The sequence below is a fragment of the Trichomycterus rosablanca genome, chromosome 5 (genome assembly GCF_030014385.1).
Source record: "Trichomycterus rosablanca isolate fTriRos1 chromosome 5, fTriRos1.hap1, whole genome shotgun sequence".
Lineage (NCBI taxonomy): Eukaryota > Metazoa > Chordata > Actinopteri > Siluriformes > Trichomycteridae > Trichomycterus > Trichomycterus rosablanca.
Genome location: NC_085992.1, coordinates 43,775,174 through 43,795,849, shown reverse-complemented (window position 1 = coordinate 43,795,849; position 20,676 = coordinate 43,775,174). Strand labels below are relative to the sequence as shown.

General features: G+C 40.0%; 1 protein-coding gene across 5 annotated transcripts in view; it reads left to right on the top strand.

The window, feature by feature from the left end:
- The window catches only part of cpeb3 (cytoplasmic polyadenylation element binding protein 3), an 85,194-nt gene that overhangs the window by 49,642 nt on the left and 14,876 nt on the right, over positions 1-20,676 (top strand). For 3 of the 5 annotated variants that reach the window (XM_062996197.1, XM_062996194.1, XM_062996196.1), the window contains exons 4-7: positions 142-195; positions 11,019-11,042; positions 14,729-14,896; positions 15,730-15,819. In XM_062996197.1, the coding sequence (XP_062852267.1) occupies positions 142-195; positions 11,019-11,042; positions 14,729-14,896; positions 15,730-15,819 (336 nt within the window). The remainder of the gene's footprint in view (positions 1-141; positions 196-11,018; positions 11,043-14,728; positions 14,897-15,729; positions 15,820-20,676) is intronic. The other 2 variants (XM_062996198.1, XM_062996195.1) reach the window with 1 other exon arrangement.

Genomic DNA, 20,676 nt, shown 5'->3' with positions numbered 1-20,676 from the left:
ACCCAATGCAACCTTGATTCGAACCTTGATTTGTAAAATTACCACATTTAAACACTGAATGTATGCTTTGTTAATTGGTGTTATGCTCTTTTTTTTTAAGAGTTGATTTCTCAAATCTTTTTCTCTTCTGTGTTTCCACAGGACGTATGGGTTTGAACTTTCATCACCCAGCAGCAGAACACATAATGCCACTGAGTACGTTTTTTCCCCTATTCTTGTCTTTCTAAATGATCTATATCTGCTGTCAGTGTAAAACCAGTGTTCTAAATAAACCAAAACTGAGCCCTACATTTTAAATTTTAAGATGCCCTCTGTTTTGAGACTAACCCAACACACAGTGTACAGATATTAGGAGTCAGTAAAGCCCAAGGTTTTAGATGGGGAACTTCATACACTGCTGAAAGTATCTGAGTTTTTTGTTTTCATAAACCAAGGAAAGGGAATTCCTGAAATTTTACCCATACTGGCCACAGTTGAATTATTATTTTTGCTGTTCAGTTATGAGGCATGAACAAGAACAAGGTTATTTTAAATTATCATGGTATACAGATCAGTACTACCTTTCACACATTACCCCACATATTTTCACTGAGTGACAAAAAAAACCTACACTCTTGGAAACAGTACAGCACAATGTTTAAAATAAAATGGCTAAATAAAACATCTAAGAGTTATTTGTTAATGTAGGGTGGTTCTTTATTTTGGTTCATTGTCCTTTTCTAGAACAGATGACTGCAAGTCTGTTATAAGTTTGCCTGTTCACAATACTCTTTTCTGGCACTGACTACATGTACTTCCTCCTAACCCTGTGTTTTTGATTCTATCAATCCTGCTTCCTGACCCTCTGTTTCTATCATCAACACTGGTGCCAGCTGGGAAGAGCTACATATAGCCACCCCTTAAACTGCACTACCACTAAAAATAACAGCTCTGAAATGCTATACAGTCTCTCTGTCCCCTTCAGCAGGTGCCATACGGACACATGGGACAGTCAGGGTTGAAAGTTGCCTCAAGCCTTTGTGAGGGTTCCAAAAACAAGTCTGGTTTTGATCAACAAGCCATTGTCCTGTTTACCCACTTTGGGTCATTGGGTTAGGAGTGTATGGCACTACCTGTACCACTTAGGAATTTGATTTGTGCAATGTTGATCTTGTTGGTGTTGGGTATATCTCAGTCGGGCTGAGTGTTGGGGTTGGGAACGGTTGCATTGCTGAGAAGCTGTCTGGTCTAAAGACATTAAACTAACAGTCATTAAATTACACCCATACATTGAATGATAGAATAAATGGAAGCTACAATATAAAGCACAGCCTACCTAGAACAGCCCCCCCTGCGTCCACATAATTGAATTTGAGTTTTCCAAACCCCGTTACTTGAGTAGTGTTTTTAGCTGCTTCGACATCTTGGACATTTTGACTAACCGATTGCTGTAGGATTGCTAGGACCACCTTATAGTGCAAATCCACCAGTAAACGTGAGACATTTAAGTGCTTAACACACGCTTAAATTTAACACTTTACATTTTTAATTTTACAGCAAATTGCATATAACACAGAAAAAGGCTCATTTCATGGTTCGTGATATGATTGTCATGGCCATGAAGTAGACCACTTCTGCCACAGAACCTCCTTTAGAAGCGCCTTATTGAAGCTTAAAGTAAAACAAAAACAGGGTTAATGGGCACTACATGCACATCATTGTTTGTGAATCATCTGTTTACGTTTTTGTAAGTATTTGTAAAGGAGTATGTGGACATAAGCTTTTTGGACATCTCATTCCAACACTCCCCCACCAAGTGCTTCTGTGAAATTTGTGTCCATTTAGTTAAAATGACTATCTGTAAGACATTACCGTTAGACGAAAAGAGCCTGGCACACATCCGTGTTCCATTGTTTCCCAAAGATGTTTAGTGGGGCTGATTTTTAGGACTGTGTGCATGCCACTGGTGTTCCTAAAGACCCTTCTTCCATTAAGTCAGAGTTTATTTTATACACCTGTTCTCAATGGGTGTAGTTGATAATTAAGCAAATGTCCACATACTTCCCTTCCAAATTTATGTAAAATCTTGACTTGATCTGTACAATCCTAGTACAATTTTTCCACCAAACCTAATTGAAGTAATATTTGTTGGTACATTGAGTATCATCTCCAGGACCTCTGTCTAAGCTTTCCTCTAGTTACACTGTGACTTGCATTCTCACTGTTATTAAACCCGTGCCAAGAACAGACCCAGAGCTTCGTATTCCACTGATTTCCCTTCCTCATCTTGTGTCATCTTAAATTGTGACACTATTATCCGCGTGCGGCACGGTGGCTAAGTGGGTAGCACTGTCGCCTCACAGCAAGAAGGTCCGGGTCCTTTCTGTGTGCGTGTTCTCCCCGTGTCTGCGTGGGTTTACTTCCGGTGCTCCAGTTTTTCTCCCACAGTCCAAAGACGTGCAAGTGAGGTGAATTGGAGATACTATATTGTCCATGACTGTGTTTGACATAACCTTGTGTGAACTGATGAACCTTGTGTAATGAGTAACTACCGTTCCTGTCATGAATGTAACCAAAGTGTAAAACATGACGTTAAAATCCTAATAAACAAACAAACAAACACTATTATCAGCAGGTTATCTTAACCTTTACCAACAGCTTTAAATCAAATTCCGCCCCATGAAACACTTAAACTTTGGACCACATTCTCAACTCTCTATGAGGGTTTGCTAATATGGTTTCACAACACACTCGATCCTCTCGCTCTCTGGTCTTCGTCTCGTTGCTAGGCGCTTTAGACTCCCTGACCTCTTCTCATCAGGCATCTTGTGTCTGATTTTAGCAGCTAGACACACAAAGAGACACCTTTGATGAAAAGGCCCAAACATGCTATGTACCAGCCCACAGTGAACATTGTCTTCCAGCAGTGAGAATGGCACACAATTGGGTAATATTGGCCTATCTCAGGGGGGCTATGTTTATAAAGAGGAACTGTTTAGCTCATTGGATGATTTCTTCTACCAGACTCAGCATGAGCTGTATTCAGGCCTGGTGTCCATCCTGCCAAGGACTTACAGAATCATGTGACCCAAACTGTGCTACTGCTGGAGCTCATTACTGTATCCAGGGTTCAGTGGCTGTGAGGGAATTGACCACTATCTATTTTTGATAACGCACCGAAAGCAAGCTCAATACTGATTCAATAGAAATCCTGACAAACAAGTTGCACAATGTCTCTGTATACATTCATTCTGTTAATTTTCTGGAAAAAAATGCATTGTAGATACTTTCAAAGGTGGACAGTTGACCAGAGTTAGCATGGTCACCTTGACTGTCTACTACAAAGCCCCATTCACAGAAGGGTTTGATGCACTGTGTTTAGACACGTTCACTTCATCACCAGTATTAAAATCATCTGCGATTTAAACCACATTGCCGTCATGTCTTCTGGCATTAATGAGTCTTGGCCACCCAACAACCAGTTGGTGGTTAATTTACATATACAAATACAGCATTTAGCAAACTCCTTAATCCAGTGGTACAGTGTTAAGGGCTTTGCTCAAGGGCCAAAAAGTGGCAATTGCCAGTGACAGGCCTTGAACCAGCAACTTTCTGAATAATAGTCCCATACCCTAACCATTAACCTATCATGTCCTGGTTCATGGCTTGTCTCTTCTCAGACCTGTCTGTGCTCACCAAAGCTGCTCATTTAACTGAAAATAACAGTTTGGCTCTCATCAAACTCTCTCAGGTCTTTATGCGGCTCCTGTATGCCTATTTCAACAAATATACTACAAGTAACTAGCATCACAGCACACATACAGTGTATCACAAAAGTGAGTACACCCCTCACATTTCTGCAAATATTTCATTATATCTTTTCATGGGACAACACTATAGACATGAAACTTGGATATAACTTATATAACTTAGTCAGTGTACAGCTTGTATAGCAGTGTAGATTTACTGTCTTCTGAAAATAACTCAACACACAGCCATTAATGTCTAAATAGCTGGCAACATAAGTGAGTACACCCCACAGTGAACATGTCCAAATTGTGCCCAAATGTGTCGTTGTCCCTCCCTGGTGTCATGTGTCAAGGTCCCAGGTGTAAATGGGGAGCAGGGCTGTTAAATTTGGTGTTTTGGGTACAATTCTCTCATACTGGCCACTGGATATTCAACATGGCACCTCATGGCAAAGAACTCTCTGAGGATGTGAGAAATAGAATTGTTGCTCTCCACAAAGATGGCCTGGGCTATGAGAAGATTGCTAACACCCTGAAACTGAGCTACAGCATGGTGGCCAAGGTCATACAGCGGTTTTCCAGGACAGGTTCCACTCGGAACAGGCTTCGCCAGGGTCGACCAAAGAAGTTGAGTCCACGTGTTCGGCGTCATATCCAGAGGTTGGCTTTAAAAAATAGACACATGAGTGCTGCCAGCATTTCTGCAGAGGTTGAAGACGTGGGAGGTCAGCCTGTCAGTGCTCAGACCATACGCCGCACACTGCATCAACTCGGTCTGCATGGTCGTCATCCCAGAAGGAAGCTGACGCACAAGAAAGCCCGCAAACAGTTTGCTGAAGACAAGCAGTCCAAGAACATGGATTACTGGAATGCCCTGTGGTCTGACGAGACCAAGATAAACTTGTTTGGCTCAGATGGTGTCCAGCATGTGTGGCGGCGCCCTGGTGAGAAGTACCAAGACAACTGTATCTTGCCTACAGTCAAGCATGGTGGTGGTAGCATCATGGTCTTGGGCTGCATGAGTGTTGCTGGCACTGGGGAGCTGCAGTTCATTGAGGGAAACATGAATTCCAACATGTACTGTGACATTCTGAAACAGAGCATGATCCCCTTCCTTCGAAAACTGGGCCTCATGGCAGTTTTCCAACAGGATAACGACCCCAAACACAACCTCCAAGATGACAACTGCCTTGCTGAGGAAGCTGAAGGTAAAGGTGATGGACTAAACCCAATTGAGCACCTGTGGCGCATCCTCAAGTGGAAGGTGGAGGAGTTCAAGGTGTCTAACATCCACCAGCTCCGTGATGTCATCATGGAGGAGTGGAAGAGGATTCCAGTAGCAACCTGTGCAGCTCTGGTGAATTCCATGCCCAGGAGGGTTAAGGCAGTGCTGGATAATAATGGTGGTCACACAAAATATTGACACTTTGGGCACAATTTGGACATGTTCACTGTGGGGTGTACTCACTTATGTTGCCAGCCATTTAGACATTAATGGCTGTGTGTTGAGTTATTTTCAGAAGACAGTAAATCTACACTGCTATACAAGTTGTACACTGACTACTCTAAGTTATATCCAAGTTTTATTTCTATAGTGTTGTCCCATGAAAAGATATAATAAAATATTTGCAGAAATGTGAGGGGTGTACTCACTTTTGTGATACACTGTATATATATATACATATACACATATATATACATATATATATATATATACACCGACGACACCACCACCAATGCCAAGAACGTCCATGTAAACGCAGTCTTCGCATTTGAACATTTTTCAGCCATTTGCTTGTGTTTTGACGGTAGCTCTTGGGTGGAAACTTAAAAAAAAGACTGCATTTTAAGGTTTAAAATAGCTATTATCAGCTAACGTGTGCAATCATTGACTGAATCTTTAAACATACTCATCAGCTAAAAAACATGATAAACACAGCATGCTTACAGCATTATTGGATCTGGGATTTATTGTAGATCATGCTGTCTGTATCCAGCTTCCCTTAAGGGATCTGGAGTTTTGAGTAATGCACTAACGATGCAAATGAAACACAAATAAACATACTAATGAAATTTAATCCAAATACACAAATTAGTTTAATTTCCACCGATATTTGAAAATATCAGCATGATTGATATTGTGTGTATTTGATCGTGTCATATATATCAGCGAATGAGCATGTTGTCTAATCTGCTCAGATGCCAACTGACCTTTGGCTTTTCTGTTAGAGTTAGGAGGGGCCAGCACAAAGGTGTCGGCTCAACTCGGAGCACAACGGCTTAACCAGCATTTTTTTTTTAAACTGAATTTGCACATTTTCCAAGAGTGAATGCAAATTTACGTCTGCTGTGTTTCAGCAGTCTTTGTGAGCCAAGTTTATTTCTTACATTTTCCAATTAATCTAAAGATCTTTTAATTGTGCAGGAATTAAAGTCAGATTCTATAACAGAACAGCAACAGAAAAAAACAATAGTAAAAATCGGTGCTTTTAAAAATGTAATTAGATAATGTTAAGGTAAGCTTAATTAATTTTTTAAATATTAAAAAATTGTGCTGCATGGGTCTGTTTTTCCTATTATTTCAAATACACTGTGCAGTGAAAGAGGTTGTTTACAAGTTAAACGCCTTTAAGACAGTTGCCAGTCTTCATAGGAGTGAACATTCCAGCAAATAACCTATAGACCTGAGTTAGCACATTAAATGTTTGGCAGCCCAATTAAAAGAGAACTCTGCATGCCCAGGTGGCGCAGCGGGATATTCGAAATTCGGTGTTGCCACCGGTCGGCTGGGTGCCATCTGGCGGGCATAATCGGCAGTGCCTGCAGCAGATACTAATTGGCCACCGTATCTGCAGGGTGGGGGCTGGACTATGTGTGGGTGGGTGGGTCTTCATACGCTGTGTAAGGACCCTGATTGGCGGAAGAGATGCCTGTGCAGATGGAGGGGCGAGAAGAGGAGGGCTGTACACGTGTCGGAAGAGGCGTGTACAGCGTCGTGCTCTCCTTGGATGCAATCTGGTATCTCTCACCAGCGGAAGACAAAATTGAGTGTGCTAAATCAGGAGGAAAATGGGGAGAAAATGCATAAAAAAAGAGAACTCTGCTGGCTGATTGACGGCGCCTGCACTAAGTCGAAGATTAATAAGGGTCAGGGTGTGTCACTCTGTACACAAAAATTATCTGCATATGAACTCTTCTCATGCAGGTGAAAAGATGCAGTCGGCTACTGCACACGTGTCGGAGGGTGTGTGTGTTAGTCATAGCTCTCCTCAGTCAGAGCGGAGATCAACATCAGTAGAGAAGAAACGTAAAGCAATCAGGGAATTGGATACGACCAGATTGGGAGGAAAATTGGGAAAATTATCCTATTATTTAAAATTAACAGTTCTGCAGTTAAAGAGGTTGTTTACAAGTTAAGCACCTTCAAGACAGTTGCCAATCTTCCTAGGAGTGAGCAAATGACCTATAGACCTCAGTAAGCACATGAAATGTTTGACAGCACAATTGAAAAAGAGAACACAATTAAAAGAGAAGGATCTTTGGTGGATGACTGGCTAGACTCCTCCTCTCTGTGGACTGCAGCAGTTTAATGGTCTGCATTATTGCAGTCTTAAAATATTAAAAAAAAATGGACAGATTAAGCTTTAAAACTGTGCCCTATGTGACTATACGTGACCTATAACTTTCCAGATTTATTTGTTTGGCTGTTACATAGAAATAAAGTAAATCATAAATTACCTTATTTTTATGCTCCCTGGCAGATCTGCGCACCAAGTGAAGGTGCACCAGTCATTTATCTTTTATTATGGAGCCATTAGCTTTATCGTAGCAACATATCACACTTTTACCCCATGCAGCAGATAGTCTTTGTTTTGCATTGTAGGGCATTGACCATAAATGTTAAAATGTGCTAAAAATAAATAATCTTTGCTTGCGGCTGTAGCACGGTGACATTTAGCTCACTTAAGCAAAACTTTGGCTGTCAAGGAGTCCACTGGAAATGACGGATAAGCTCGTATTAACACATCTCTCCAGCTCATTAATTAATTATTCAGCCCATCTTCAGGCAACCTGAGTTTGTTGGAGTGGAGAAAACACCAACCCACACAGTATACAAGAATTTATATACAGCATAACAGTTAGTTACTAAATCAGTGCTCTTAATTTTACTCCCTATCACTGAAAAGCTCCCAGAACCAGCAGTCATTCAGGAAACCAGCAAGTTCTTACAAGAACGGGATTGTTTCCACTGGTATTAAAGCCAAAACATTACGTAATCTGATCAGGGAGTTTTACAACCTGCACTTCTGTCTTTAAGAACATACAACGACCAGGCATAACATTATGACCACTTACAGGTGAAGTGAATAACACTGATCTCTTCATCACGGCACCTGTTAGTAGGTGGGCTATATTAGGCAGCAAGTGAACATTTTATCCTCAAAGTTGATGTGTTAGAAGCAGGAAAAATGGGCGATTTGAGTGAGTTTGACAAGGACCAAATTGTAATGGCTAGACGACTGGGTCAGAGCATCTCCAAGACTGCAGCTCTTGTGGGGTGTTCCCGGTCTGCAGTGGTCAGTATCTATCAAAAGTGGTCCAAGGAAGGAATAGTGGTAAACCCGCGACAGGGTCATGGGGGGGCCAAGGCTCATTGATGCATGTGGGGAGCGAGGGCTGGCCCGTGTAGTCCGATCAAACAGACGAGCTACTGTAGCTCAAGCTGCTGAAGAAGTTAATGCTGGTTCTGATAGAAAGGTGTCAGAATACACAGAGCATCACAGTTAGTTGTGTATGGGGCTGCATAGCTGCAGTCAGGCTGCCCATGCTGACCCCTGTCCAACACCGAAAGTGCCAACAATGGGCACGTGAGCATCGGAACTGGACCACGGAGCAATGGAAGAAGGAGGCCTGGTCTGATGAATCACGCTGTCTTTTACATCACGTGGATGGCCGGGTTTGTGTGTGCGTCGCTTACGGGGGGAACACATTGCACCAGGATTCACTATGGGGGCAGTGTGATGCTTTGGGCAATGTCCTGCTGGGAAACCTTGGATCCTGCCAACCATGTGGGTGTTACTTTGACATGTACCACTTACAGTACCTAAGCATTGTTGCAGACCATGTACACCCTTTCATAGAAACGGTAGGATAATGCCCCTGCCACAAAGCAAAAATGGTTTAGGAATGAGTTTGAGGTGTTGACTTGGCCTTCAAATTCTTGGCCTCCCAGATCCCAATCCAATCGAGCATCTGTGGGATGTGCCGATCCATGGAGGCCCCACCTCACAACTTACAGGAGTTAAAGGATCTGCAGCTAACATCTTGGTGCCAGATACTACAGCACACCTTCAGGGGTCTACGGGTCAGGGCTGTTTTGGCAGCAAAAGGGGGACCAACACAATATTAGGAAGGTGGTCATAATGTTATGCCTGATCAGTGTATATAACATGCATGATTAAATCTCTCAGCATGTATAAACACCACAAAGGTGTTTTTTCGCTGCTCATTAAAAAACAGAAAGCAATTCAGATATGAGTCGGCAGAACTCTGGGTTCCAGTTAAAGTGATAACATTAAAATCAACTCTGTCTTCATTACAACATGCAGTCAATTACTGGATTAACATTTCTGTGTTTGAACCTTTAATCTTAAAAGTACATTTGGTACAGACGTTGGATTTTTTTTGGCTGCTGAAACTTAACTTTGGTGCTAAAGTGAGTAAATAAGCTACTGTATTGGTGACCAACCCACAAAAAAAGTTTCATTACACTGGTACCTTAAAACTCAACATCAATTGGTTCTGGGAGTGGCGTTGAGTTTGAAAGCCATTTGAGTTTTAGAGTATTTTTTTCCATAAGGATGTATGGGAAGCCTGTTAATGCGTTCCATGGTCCCGTGGAACTGCATATATTTTAGGCTAATGTAAAATAATGGGGTTGTTTTTGGCATTTAAAATACACTAAAAATAACACAAATATAATATAAAAACACTGAAATACAATTAAAAAAGTAAAAAACAAAATCAATCAAAAATACAATAAAACCTGCACTTTACCTTTACTTTTTTTATTGTTTCTTTATGCTTCTTAATTAGTAGAGAGAACAAATAAGCAGTAATAATTAAAAGAGGTTTAGTCTTTCAGTGTTGTTCTTTTAATACATTTTTTTTTTTTACGATAAGCATTTCAGACTCTCTCGGAAAAGCTGATTCTTACGATTTCTCAGAACCCTGAGTGTAACACAAGTTTAAAAGTGAAACAGGAGAAAAACACAGCTGAACTCAAATACTTGTGGAGCTTTCACAGTGAATTTGACGGTTATTCCACATGAATGCAGATTCATCTCATGTTCGCATGATGTTGTACCACACTGCTCAAGCCGAGCGCTGAGCAAAGCAGCAGTCGCACACGTACAAATTTCTCGACGAAGGTTGTTGAGTTTAAAAGATTTTGAGTTTAGGGGACGTTGAGTTACAAGGTACCACTGTATTTATTTACTAAAAGTTTCTGTACTTCATATAGTGTATGTATAAAGTTCTACTGGAACTGTAACCTTTGTTAATAAAACTGGATTTTTGATATTGGATTGACGGTCAATGCTAAAAAAGGGAAAAAAAAACACAGTTTCATATTCCAGGTCCCAGTCGTTTTGTTACTTAATGCAGTACTTCATGCACTGAGCAAATTCAAAGACACAAATTAGACACTGGGAAAAGGGATTTAAATGGCTTTGAGCTGTGCATTCTGAATGTATAGCTTCCCTAAATATTTGGTAAGCAATGACTTAAGCAATGTAGCTGCAGTTTAGTTACCAGTAACCATGTTGTTTCTTTCAATAGACCATGAAATTATGCCTGCAATGTATTTTTTACATCAGCTGTTAAGCCAGTAATGATAATGACTCAAATTGGTTGTTGTTGTTACGAACACCACCACTCCCAGTCTTTAAATGGATCCAGACCAGCAACATTTGGAGGCTGAAACTGGCTTTTTTGCATTGAAATGGTCTCTAGATTAGACACTGACACTTGTTTATATGAAACTGTTCCCATGTTTTGATCTGATTGGGCCGGTTCCACCTCTATATGTATATATATATATATATATATATACAGTTCATGTGTTTGGCCTTGGTGATTTTTTTTTTTTAACATTAGCCCTCAATACCCGTCTGTCTGTCTGTCTGTCTGTCTGTTACTTTCTCAACATTTCCCTCTCTGATGTGTACCTTTCTTCTCCCCATCCCCTGTTTTGTTTTCCTCTTTCTCTCCCACTGTGCACCCGAACAGACCGGAGCTATGGTCGCAGACGAGGTAACCCGCTGCTTCTCTCTGTATTTGTGCTGGTAGAAATAAAGAAGCTTGTTCACTTGAGCTTTTTTTTGAGGGCTTGTGATTGGGGGTGGAGATGACTAAATGTCTGCCTAATCAGTGCTGTGGTTGGATGATGATGTATTAATTCAGGCCCTTCACTGGATTATAGTTTATATTTTCATCAATGCGTATAATTAAGCAGGTGGGCGAAATGTGCTTTACCCGTCTATTTTCTAACATCTAACACAGGCCTTTTTGTTTTCTTTCTGAGAAAAGAAAATTGCCGGGCCAATCATCTTAGTGCGCCTGAGTCATTGTGTACTTCATGTTTAACACAGTGCTTCGTGATGTGTGTTAATAGCCTTACCAACACGCCACAACAACAACAAAAAAGGCAGATCAGGTCTGATTGTTCAAGCCACATCTGTAACATAGACAGTAAATTATAATAGCCATGTGCATGCTTATCATCAAAATATACTGGACAGTACGTCCCACCCACAAGTCACTAATAATGTTACCAGCTGTTTAATAAACAAGGTTTATTGCGCCAAAATGTTATAATTATTTTTTGTATATGCAGGTTTCTATAGGCCTTGTGTAAACTACACTTACCATGCACTTTATTAGGTTCACCTATCTGGTACATAAATTTTTTTATTATTTTATAAGCTCCACCTACCATACAGATGAACATTGTGGGTATACAATTACTAATTGTAGCCCTTCTGTTGCTCTGTACACTTTGTCACCCCTCTGTACCTGATTTATCACTTAAAAAGACCCCATAAGACCCCCCTACTGACCAGGTGGTTGTCCATTCTCAGCACTAAAGAGACTAGCATGGTAATAACATGGTAATGTGTTGTTTTAGTGTGAGTGTATCAGGTGCAACAGTGTTGTTGGGATTTTTTTTATTTTACTTTATTTATTTATTTATTTATTATAATTTTTTTTAATTTTAGCGCATCCCATTTCATCCCGTCAATCATCCTCTCACTAATGCCAGTCCCTGCTCCTGACTGGGGCTGACGAGGCCGTTCCACGCCTCCTCCGACACGTGCACAGCCAATCGACCGTCTTATCACCCACACTTGACGAGTGCAGCGCGGCAGAGCACCGTGCACGGAGGATCACACACTCCGCCGCACCCCCTCCCATCTCCATGCAGGCGCCACCAACCAGCCAGCAGAGTGCGCAACCGCCCCAGTCCTGAGAGAGTATCCCGTCCGGTCTCAAATCCCGTCCCCCCCACCTGAACAACAGGCCAATCGTTGTTCATATAGCCGCCCAGCCTCGACCGGTGAAGGCAGAGCTGGATTCGAAACGACGCACTTTCGAGATCCAGCCCTGGTTGCAGCGCGTGTCTTTACCGCTGCGCCACCTGAGCGGTGTTGTTGGGATTTTTACTTGGCTTTTTTTTGCTTAAGTTGATTGATTTTAGATGAATACACACACGATTAATTAATTCCTTTTTAATTACACTACATATGTTTTTGAGTACTCACTGAGCAATGGTAACTCAGTAATTTAAGGTACTGGACTTGTAATTTGAAGGTTTTTGGTTCAAGCCCCACCACAGCCAAATTGCTACTGTTGGGCCCCTGAGCAAGGCCCCTAAATTGCTCTTAATTGCTCCATAATGGTCACTTGGTCAAAATTTTTTGTTGCTTTGGATGAAAGTGTATGCTAAATGCTGCAAATGTAAATTTAGTCTGATTGCACAAAAATATTATAACCTTTTCATTATTAGACATTTTAAAAATGATAAATGCTCTACAAAAATTCGAGGGTCTTACACATTTATTGGAACCACTTTTTGACTTGTAGTATAGCTTTTAATTAACACAGGTATTTAATTATTTTTGGAAAAAGTTAATCGCTCATGTAAGGCATGAAAAAACTAATAATTTTATTTGGTCATATTTCAAAATTTGGCTATTTATGTTAAACATGAAAGCACATTGACTTCTTTGGCTATTATTCTAATGCTAGTGGACATGATTTATTGTAATTTGGATTGCTGACATGTATGAAAAGACTCATTGCTAGAACGTAAGCATATTTAGGTTTAGTTGACTTTTTACTATGGTCTTGTAAGCATGCGTCTGTACTTGACATTATTTTCCAAATTCATGGGCTAAAATTCCAGCAAAAAATGACTACAGCTTTAATAAAATGAACAATTTACAAATAATGTGGAAAGACCTTGAAAGGGTGAATGTAATACTATGGAGCTGGAGAGAAAAAGAGAGTCAGTTATTTTTTTTATTTTAACTTTTTGACATTTTGTCTTTTTGACTGTTGTTATCATCAATATTAACAAATAATACTGTATCTTTTTAATTCATTTTTTAAATCTGTTTGGCAATGAGAATGTTTGTCATACCAATAAATAACCTTTGCATTGAATTGAATTAAGAGTCCATAATCCCTCCAGTCATGATTATATAAATTTATTTGTTTTATGTTTTTTTTAATGTGGTAATGTTTCCTGCTTATTCTACATCACACTGCTTTCTTGATTATTTTTTGAACTACATTGTTATTATATAGATCCACTCCATATCATATTTATTTATTACAAATCTTTTTGGGCGGCACGGTGGCTAAGTGGGCAGCACTGTTGCCTCACAGCAAGAAGGTCCTGGGTTCGATCCCCAGGTGGGGCGGTCTGAGTCCTTTCTGTGTGGAGTTTGCATGTTCTCCCCGTGTCTGTGTGGGTTTACTCCTGGTGCTCCGGTTTCCTCCCACAGTCCAAAGATGTGCAAGTGAGGTGAATTAGAGATACAAAATTGTCCATGGCTGTGTTTGATATAACCTTGTGTGAACTGATGAATCTTCAGTTCCTGTCATGAATGTAACCAAAAAAGTGTAAAACATGACGATTGAAATCCTAGTAAACAAACAAACACATTTTATTCATTACAAGCCTATCATTATCAATTGTCTTACAGTTCTGGTGAAAATTACTCTGAATGTGGGAGAAAACAGGAGAATTAAAAAAAATTCTCATGGTTTTCAAACTCTCAAGTCTAACCCAGGTCCCCTGTAGCTAGTTTCTGTGCAGCACTCCCCCTAGGGCTATGCCACTGTACAGTTCCTACTACCATTACCAATTATAATAACTTCTATTATATCATTTGTAAACCTTTGTCACTCACAACCATTCCACCACTCCCCCAACCCAGTCCATCTGCCTATGATGTGGTTCATCTGTATTGTGTTGTTTCGTGTGTTTGTGCAAATGTGTGTGTGTGTGTGTGTGTGTGTGTGTGTGAACACATATGTGAAACAGCTTGCTATTTTGCAGCATTGCAGTATAATTTAATATTTCCTGCCATAACCCAGTTTCCTCACTCACTATGTTATTTTGTTGCTGAATCCCAGTGGACTGACCCTGTTTCACTCTGCTTTTAACTGAAAACTCTTGCTTTGAGCCTGAAATCATAAACTCCTCAATTAAAACATTACACCCATTATAATTCAGCACTCTGCTCCTCATTAACTGTTGTGGGAGTGTACATTTTGTTTACTACATTGATGCTTTTGGGAAAGATTTGAGTAATATTTTCTGTTTGTCTGTTATAAATTAATTAATTCAGTAAATTACATTTAAATTAGAAAAATAAACTATTTCAACCTCACTTCTTTGTTTTCCCTTCTCACCCCTGCTCTCTCTGTAGGTCGCTCATCACTGTTTCCTTTCGAGGATGGTTTCTTGGATGATGCTCATGGGGATCAGTCTCTCACTCCAGGGCTAAATTCCCCCACTCGCTGTCAGAACGGTGAGAGGATGGAACGCTACTCCAGGAAGGTCTTTGTTGGTGGACTGCCTCCAGACATTGATGAAGGTAACCAACACACAAACCACTATTGTTAGGGAGTGATATGTAAGATTTAGTGTATATTAAAGCTTTCCTTTTATGAAATAACTGACAAGTTAGAGGAAAAGAATCCCATGGTGTCTCACGTATACAATGGCCTGACAGTTATAGCTGAAAAAGTGGGCAGATACATTTAACACACTAGCGCATCTCTGCAGAGTGTTTAAACTCGTGAGTTTGAATCTCAGTACAGCCACAACCTGACTTTTGAGAGAGGGAAGGTCTGACAGGGTCTCTTTCCACTGCCACTTTGATATTTGATCTTCAACACTGGTCTGGGCACCTGCTCAAGTGGGTGGAGTCATATGAAGCTTAGCACAGCTCTCCATAGGCAGGATGGCTGTATGTGGGAACACAAGACAATGGACAGAGAGGTTTGATGAACTGTGTGTTGTGGTACATTCACCTCATCACCGGTATTAAAATTAAATACTACAATTAAATTAAAATCTGCAATTTGAGCCACAGTAGCCTTTCTGATATCCTTAAATCAAATAATCTAAAATAAATATTTGTGTTTTATTTAATTTATTTTCCTAAAAACCTGAACAAGCCTACATGCAGGAATAGCCAAAGTTTCAATTCATCGTGGTGGCTGTCTGTGCTTTCTGGAGTGTGTTAAATGTGGGTCAGGACGTCCAGTATTCTGCTCTGAACCTCTAACACACTCCTCTGTCCTCGACTAACACACACACTCCTCTATTCCTGCTCAAGCCGATGATGTCACATGCTTTTATTTTATGATGTCTGAGGTCATGGGTTTTGTCCTAAAATCCTGTTCTGATTTCCTCCCTCTGTAGATGAAATAACCAACAGTTTCCGTCGCTATGGGCACCTGGTGGTGGACTGGCCTCATAAAGCAGAAAGCAAGTCCTACTTTCCTCCTAAAGGTAAAAACAGTTATATTAAGACTACCATTTATAGTGATAGCTTTTTCTAGCCCATGTCAATGTCAGACAGTTTCAAGTCTCATTAAGGCCACCAGTACTGGTCTTAGCTCTGCTATCAACCGTCAATACGGACATTAACTGGCTTGTCTGGGGGAGGCAGGGCCAGTGGGATTGCTTCAGCTACAACCTCTGCTGGTCACCTGCTGCACACGTGTCATATTACTTTTTACACAATGTTAAAAATAGCCATATTCGATATATCGAGTATGTCTAGGATACACAGGTTACCCTTTGAGAAAATTTAAAACAGAGCACAAGTGCTGCGCATAACGCTTTTTCTAGCGCATGAGCGGGTGGGCGCGTGCACGCACACACATGCAAACTGAATCCCTGTCTGAAACGACTCTTTTCAAATTAATTATTCATTGGAATCGAATCAGGTAGCTGTGCTCTTATCTATGGTAAAGATTAATTCGTTTTGCTCACACAAATGAATCAATTCATTTGTGAAAGAGATTCATTCGTGGTTCAAGCCTTGAAAAACAGCTGAATAAACCAATCAGAGCTTCCGAATTCAGCAGAATATAAACACTGTAATTCTGTCAGAATGTATCAGAACTACAGTATTTTGTGTTTTTAAGATAACTTGTAAACCAAATAAGCTAAAATACGGGCAGCGGTTTGCCACTGTACTTTAAGTTTACATTATATCGCCCAGCCCTAGTCACAACCCTCCTAGTCATAACCCTCCTTGGTCAGTGGAGTGGAGGTCTGCAGCAGTAGAAGTGAAATGCGATCTGGTAATTAAATATGACTAGATTGAGAGGAAAATAAAGTGCCTCATTTTAAAAAAGTTGCACATTTTTCTAAAATCTTTAAAAAAAATTTGCAAATCATGCGGTTCTTTTTTAACACTGGACTAATAAAATACTTCTATTTATTATCTGTGTAATTAGAAAGAAAGATTTTATGCATAAAAAGTAAAAATCACATGATGAGTTTAAGGAGGTTCCATTCTGGCAAGTAAAAAAAACACCTAAACTTTTGGTAGCTTGCTTGTCTGTCTGAAGGTCATTATATTCTTACTGAATATATTTCTTGTGTAAAATAATGACTTGCCCCATGGCAATGGCATGCACAGACACTTCTAGACAAGCATGCTCAGACTGAAACACATGCGCTCTGTATGCATATCCGCATGCACACACACCCATACACCCCTCCTGCAGGTGCAGCTGGAAGGAAGGATGTTTTTTTTGAGGTTAGGTCACAGGAGCTGAGTGCTTTAGTGAGAAAGAGTTTGACTTGGCCAGGTTATCACAGCCTGACTGGCTGGCCAGAACCTCTGTCATCTCCGAGTGAGCTCTTCCATCCTGCTTCATTTGTCATATTACGGAAACTATTAAAGTGAGCCTGGAAGTGACTCGCATTCCTCAGGCTAAGCCTAATGTGCTGCAGCAGGGGAAGGCCTAAAAATGGTGCCAGTGACTTTCCTTTTCCTTTTCTTTACTCTCATCTTTTTTTGGAATTGAAAAACACACTGCTGAAATAGCTCTGTGCTCAGTGTGATCGAGGAATGTAGTGATACAATCCTTGTAGGGCTGTCAGTGTAATTTGGGAGTGCTCGAGGAAAAGAGGTTTCTCTTCTGAGGCTAACAGCGGGATTATATACACTGTGATGGATCTGTGCCTGACCATATCCCAAAATTTTTTAACCTCTACATTTCAGCACTACTTACAGTGATTCATAAAACACACGCTACATCACTGGTTTCCAAAATAGGTCTCACACCACACTGGGTTGGAGTGAAGTTTGTTCAGAGGTGTCAGAGGATTGACTGTATATGTAAATTATTTTAAACACTGAAATCATGACATCATAATTGTTTATTTCACTCATCTAACATAAATAAAATGCTATTTTTTAGTTTAGTTTAGTAACAGCATTTAGGGGAATGATCATGTATGTGCATCCTTCTTCTTTTCATTAAGATATTCACAGCTATTCAATTTACTCATGTCGTTGGCACTAACACACCATGGCAGACACTGGCTTCAATACTTGGCTCTTTTTCTCTTTGACCATGAGAAAAAAACAATGTAAAATGTGGATTTGTCAGATTACTTTGCATTAGTCCATTTCAGATAAGCTAGATAGGGCTGCCACTAATGACTATTTTTCTATCGATTAATCTATAGACTATTTTATCGATTAGTCGATTAATCTAAACGATTAATTTTCCTCCAAAAAATGTTATTCAGAATCTCATTTAAGCTTCTTTTATTTTAACAACAAACTGTATGGCATAATAATATGGCACAAAACTAAATGTGTCCATATTATCAAATTCTCAAGTGCTCCATATTAAACAAAGTGCAGCATGTGTTTATGGCATTCTGTACACAAAGCAAAGTGCTTAAACTTATAGCAGAAATAAAATAGTTAGAGGGAGGCACGTCTCATTAAGTCCAATGTACAGTATGAGCCCAGATTCTAACCTACACATTCACTCAAAACTTGTAAACAAAGTGGTAAGCGTTACAGCACATTTACATGAGAAGCTTTGTGCGCTTTGAATTCTGCGGCAACTGCAAAAATCGTGAACCCGACGCAGCAAAAATGCGCGACACGTGTAGCTTCTCACATGAATGTGCCCTAAACTGAACTCGCTAAGAAATATGGTATTCCAAGATCTTGCGATTAAGAAGCTTAATGAAACAATATAGACGTGCAACATCGCGCTAGTGCTGCTGTGTAGTACGCAACAAGTAGTGCTGAGGGAAATCATATGAACGGTTATATGAGTAGAAAAATTGTAGAAATTAAAAGGGATCATTTATAAACATAGTTTTAAAAACGATGCATCGATTAGATTGACCAATTGCGGCGGCCCTAGAGCTAGACCATAACCAGTTTATATATTTATGTACATGGACAGAAACCTGCAGTGCCATCAAAGAAATCATAGATCAGTGAGATTAAGCCTAATATTGATTTGGACCATAGATGGTAAAATTCAATTCCCTACAATCATGCATTAAGAAATGTTGTTTTTTATTTTCCAGACTATTTACTTAGAGTTTTTTGCTGTGAACCATCATGAAAGTTCCAAAAAGAGTGTTTTTAACTGCCTTGTCCTTTTTGGATTTATTTTTTATGAATTATCATATGTTGACAAAACTCAGTAAAATTACTGCTTGTTTAGTTGGATTACATTCTTTTGAATTGTAGTTGCATTTTTTATACATTTATATATTTTGTTTGCATTTGTTATACAGTATTCCAGTGCATATATACACTTTAAATTAATTACCATAAAATCAGTTGACTTTATAATTATTAATCAAAACAAAAAGTATGTATTTATAAATTGAAACAAAAGTGTGGAATTATGTGTGAGGGTGCTTTGGTAGCACATCAGTCTTAATACTGAAATCTCTGGTAGCAGACACAGTTTAAGGTGTCTGGTTAAGGTGCCAGCACAAGTGATAGAGGAATACAAAGACCACAGTGTGATAAGTCAGACATGGATTACTGACTGTTTCTGAGTTGACAATGAATTATGAGCAGAATGCTGAGTAAGGGACTTGCTTATAACTGCTAACTGATAGTTAAAAGCTATGGTTTTAGATGGGGCAGTGTTAACATTATTACTGTTAGTAGGACTTACTGGTTTAGATTTCTGGTTTAGATTCTAGCACAAGTGGTGGAGGAGTACGAAGGCCACAGTGTGATTAGTCAAACATGATAGGGCTCTGTACAAGAGTTGTTGGTTTACCGTGTGTTTGAGGGAGGTGTGCTGGTCTGGGGCCCTCATTGGTTAGCACAGGTGTTGTGCATGTGGCAGAGGAATTGCATTATGAAACTGAAAGTCATTGCATTGGGAGGAAAATTGGTTAAAAGCCATACATGTAATTGTTGGGAGGGAGGGTGTTCAGACACCATAAGTGGAAAACTTTGTTACGTTGTTCCAGAGCTGTTTTTTTTGGCAATTACTTCGATAAATACAGTTATAACTAATAAATCTTCATTTTCACCCTTCTGTTAAACCCCTCATGTTCCTTTTATTTATGTCATGTTTCTGTAGATGTGTAATCTGATTGAATGAGATATTGTCTGGCTTGCAGTAGTTCATCTTTAGCAGATGTGGAACTCATGTCCAGTAATAATCAATCTCTACTGCTGTTTCACAGTGCTGAAGGCTTAGCGAATGAAAGACGCTGCTCACGGCACATGGCATGCAGTGTAAAACCAGTGTGTATGTGTCTGAACCTGTGTAATACTTCTCCCATGTTGGCTGACTCATAGCAAAGGCAAGACGCAATACCCAGCAATACCCAACTTGCCATATGGTTTTCCAATATGTATGTGTTAAATCATTTGTGAAAAATAATAGTCTGTAGTGTTTGGTAGAGCAGTGAGACCAGGGTGGCCACATTCATAGCCACAAAAAGGAGGACATCACACCCCAAAAAGGAGGACATTACACCCAAAAGGAGGACATCATACCAGGAACAGAGGGACATGATACTGCAACACACAGAATGAAACCATAACCCATATAACAGAGAGAATTTTTGACCAATTTAAGTAAGAATTCTATAACAAATTACTGTTTTACTCACTAAATGTTGTGTCTACTTTTGATATTTAAGTCCGTTCCTCGCTGCCTCCAAAAGTTTACTTTTTGGCATTTTCACAGCATTCCTGAGCATGAGAGCTGACTAACTGACTCTGTTAGAGGTGTATACAGAACAGAGCGGGCGGGCGAAATTCAACCACCCAATCACAGACTAGCAATTAGAGGGCGGACCTTCTGCGATTGGCCAGTGGTAGCACTATACGCAGTCAAATGA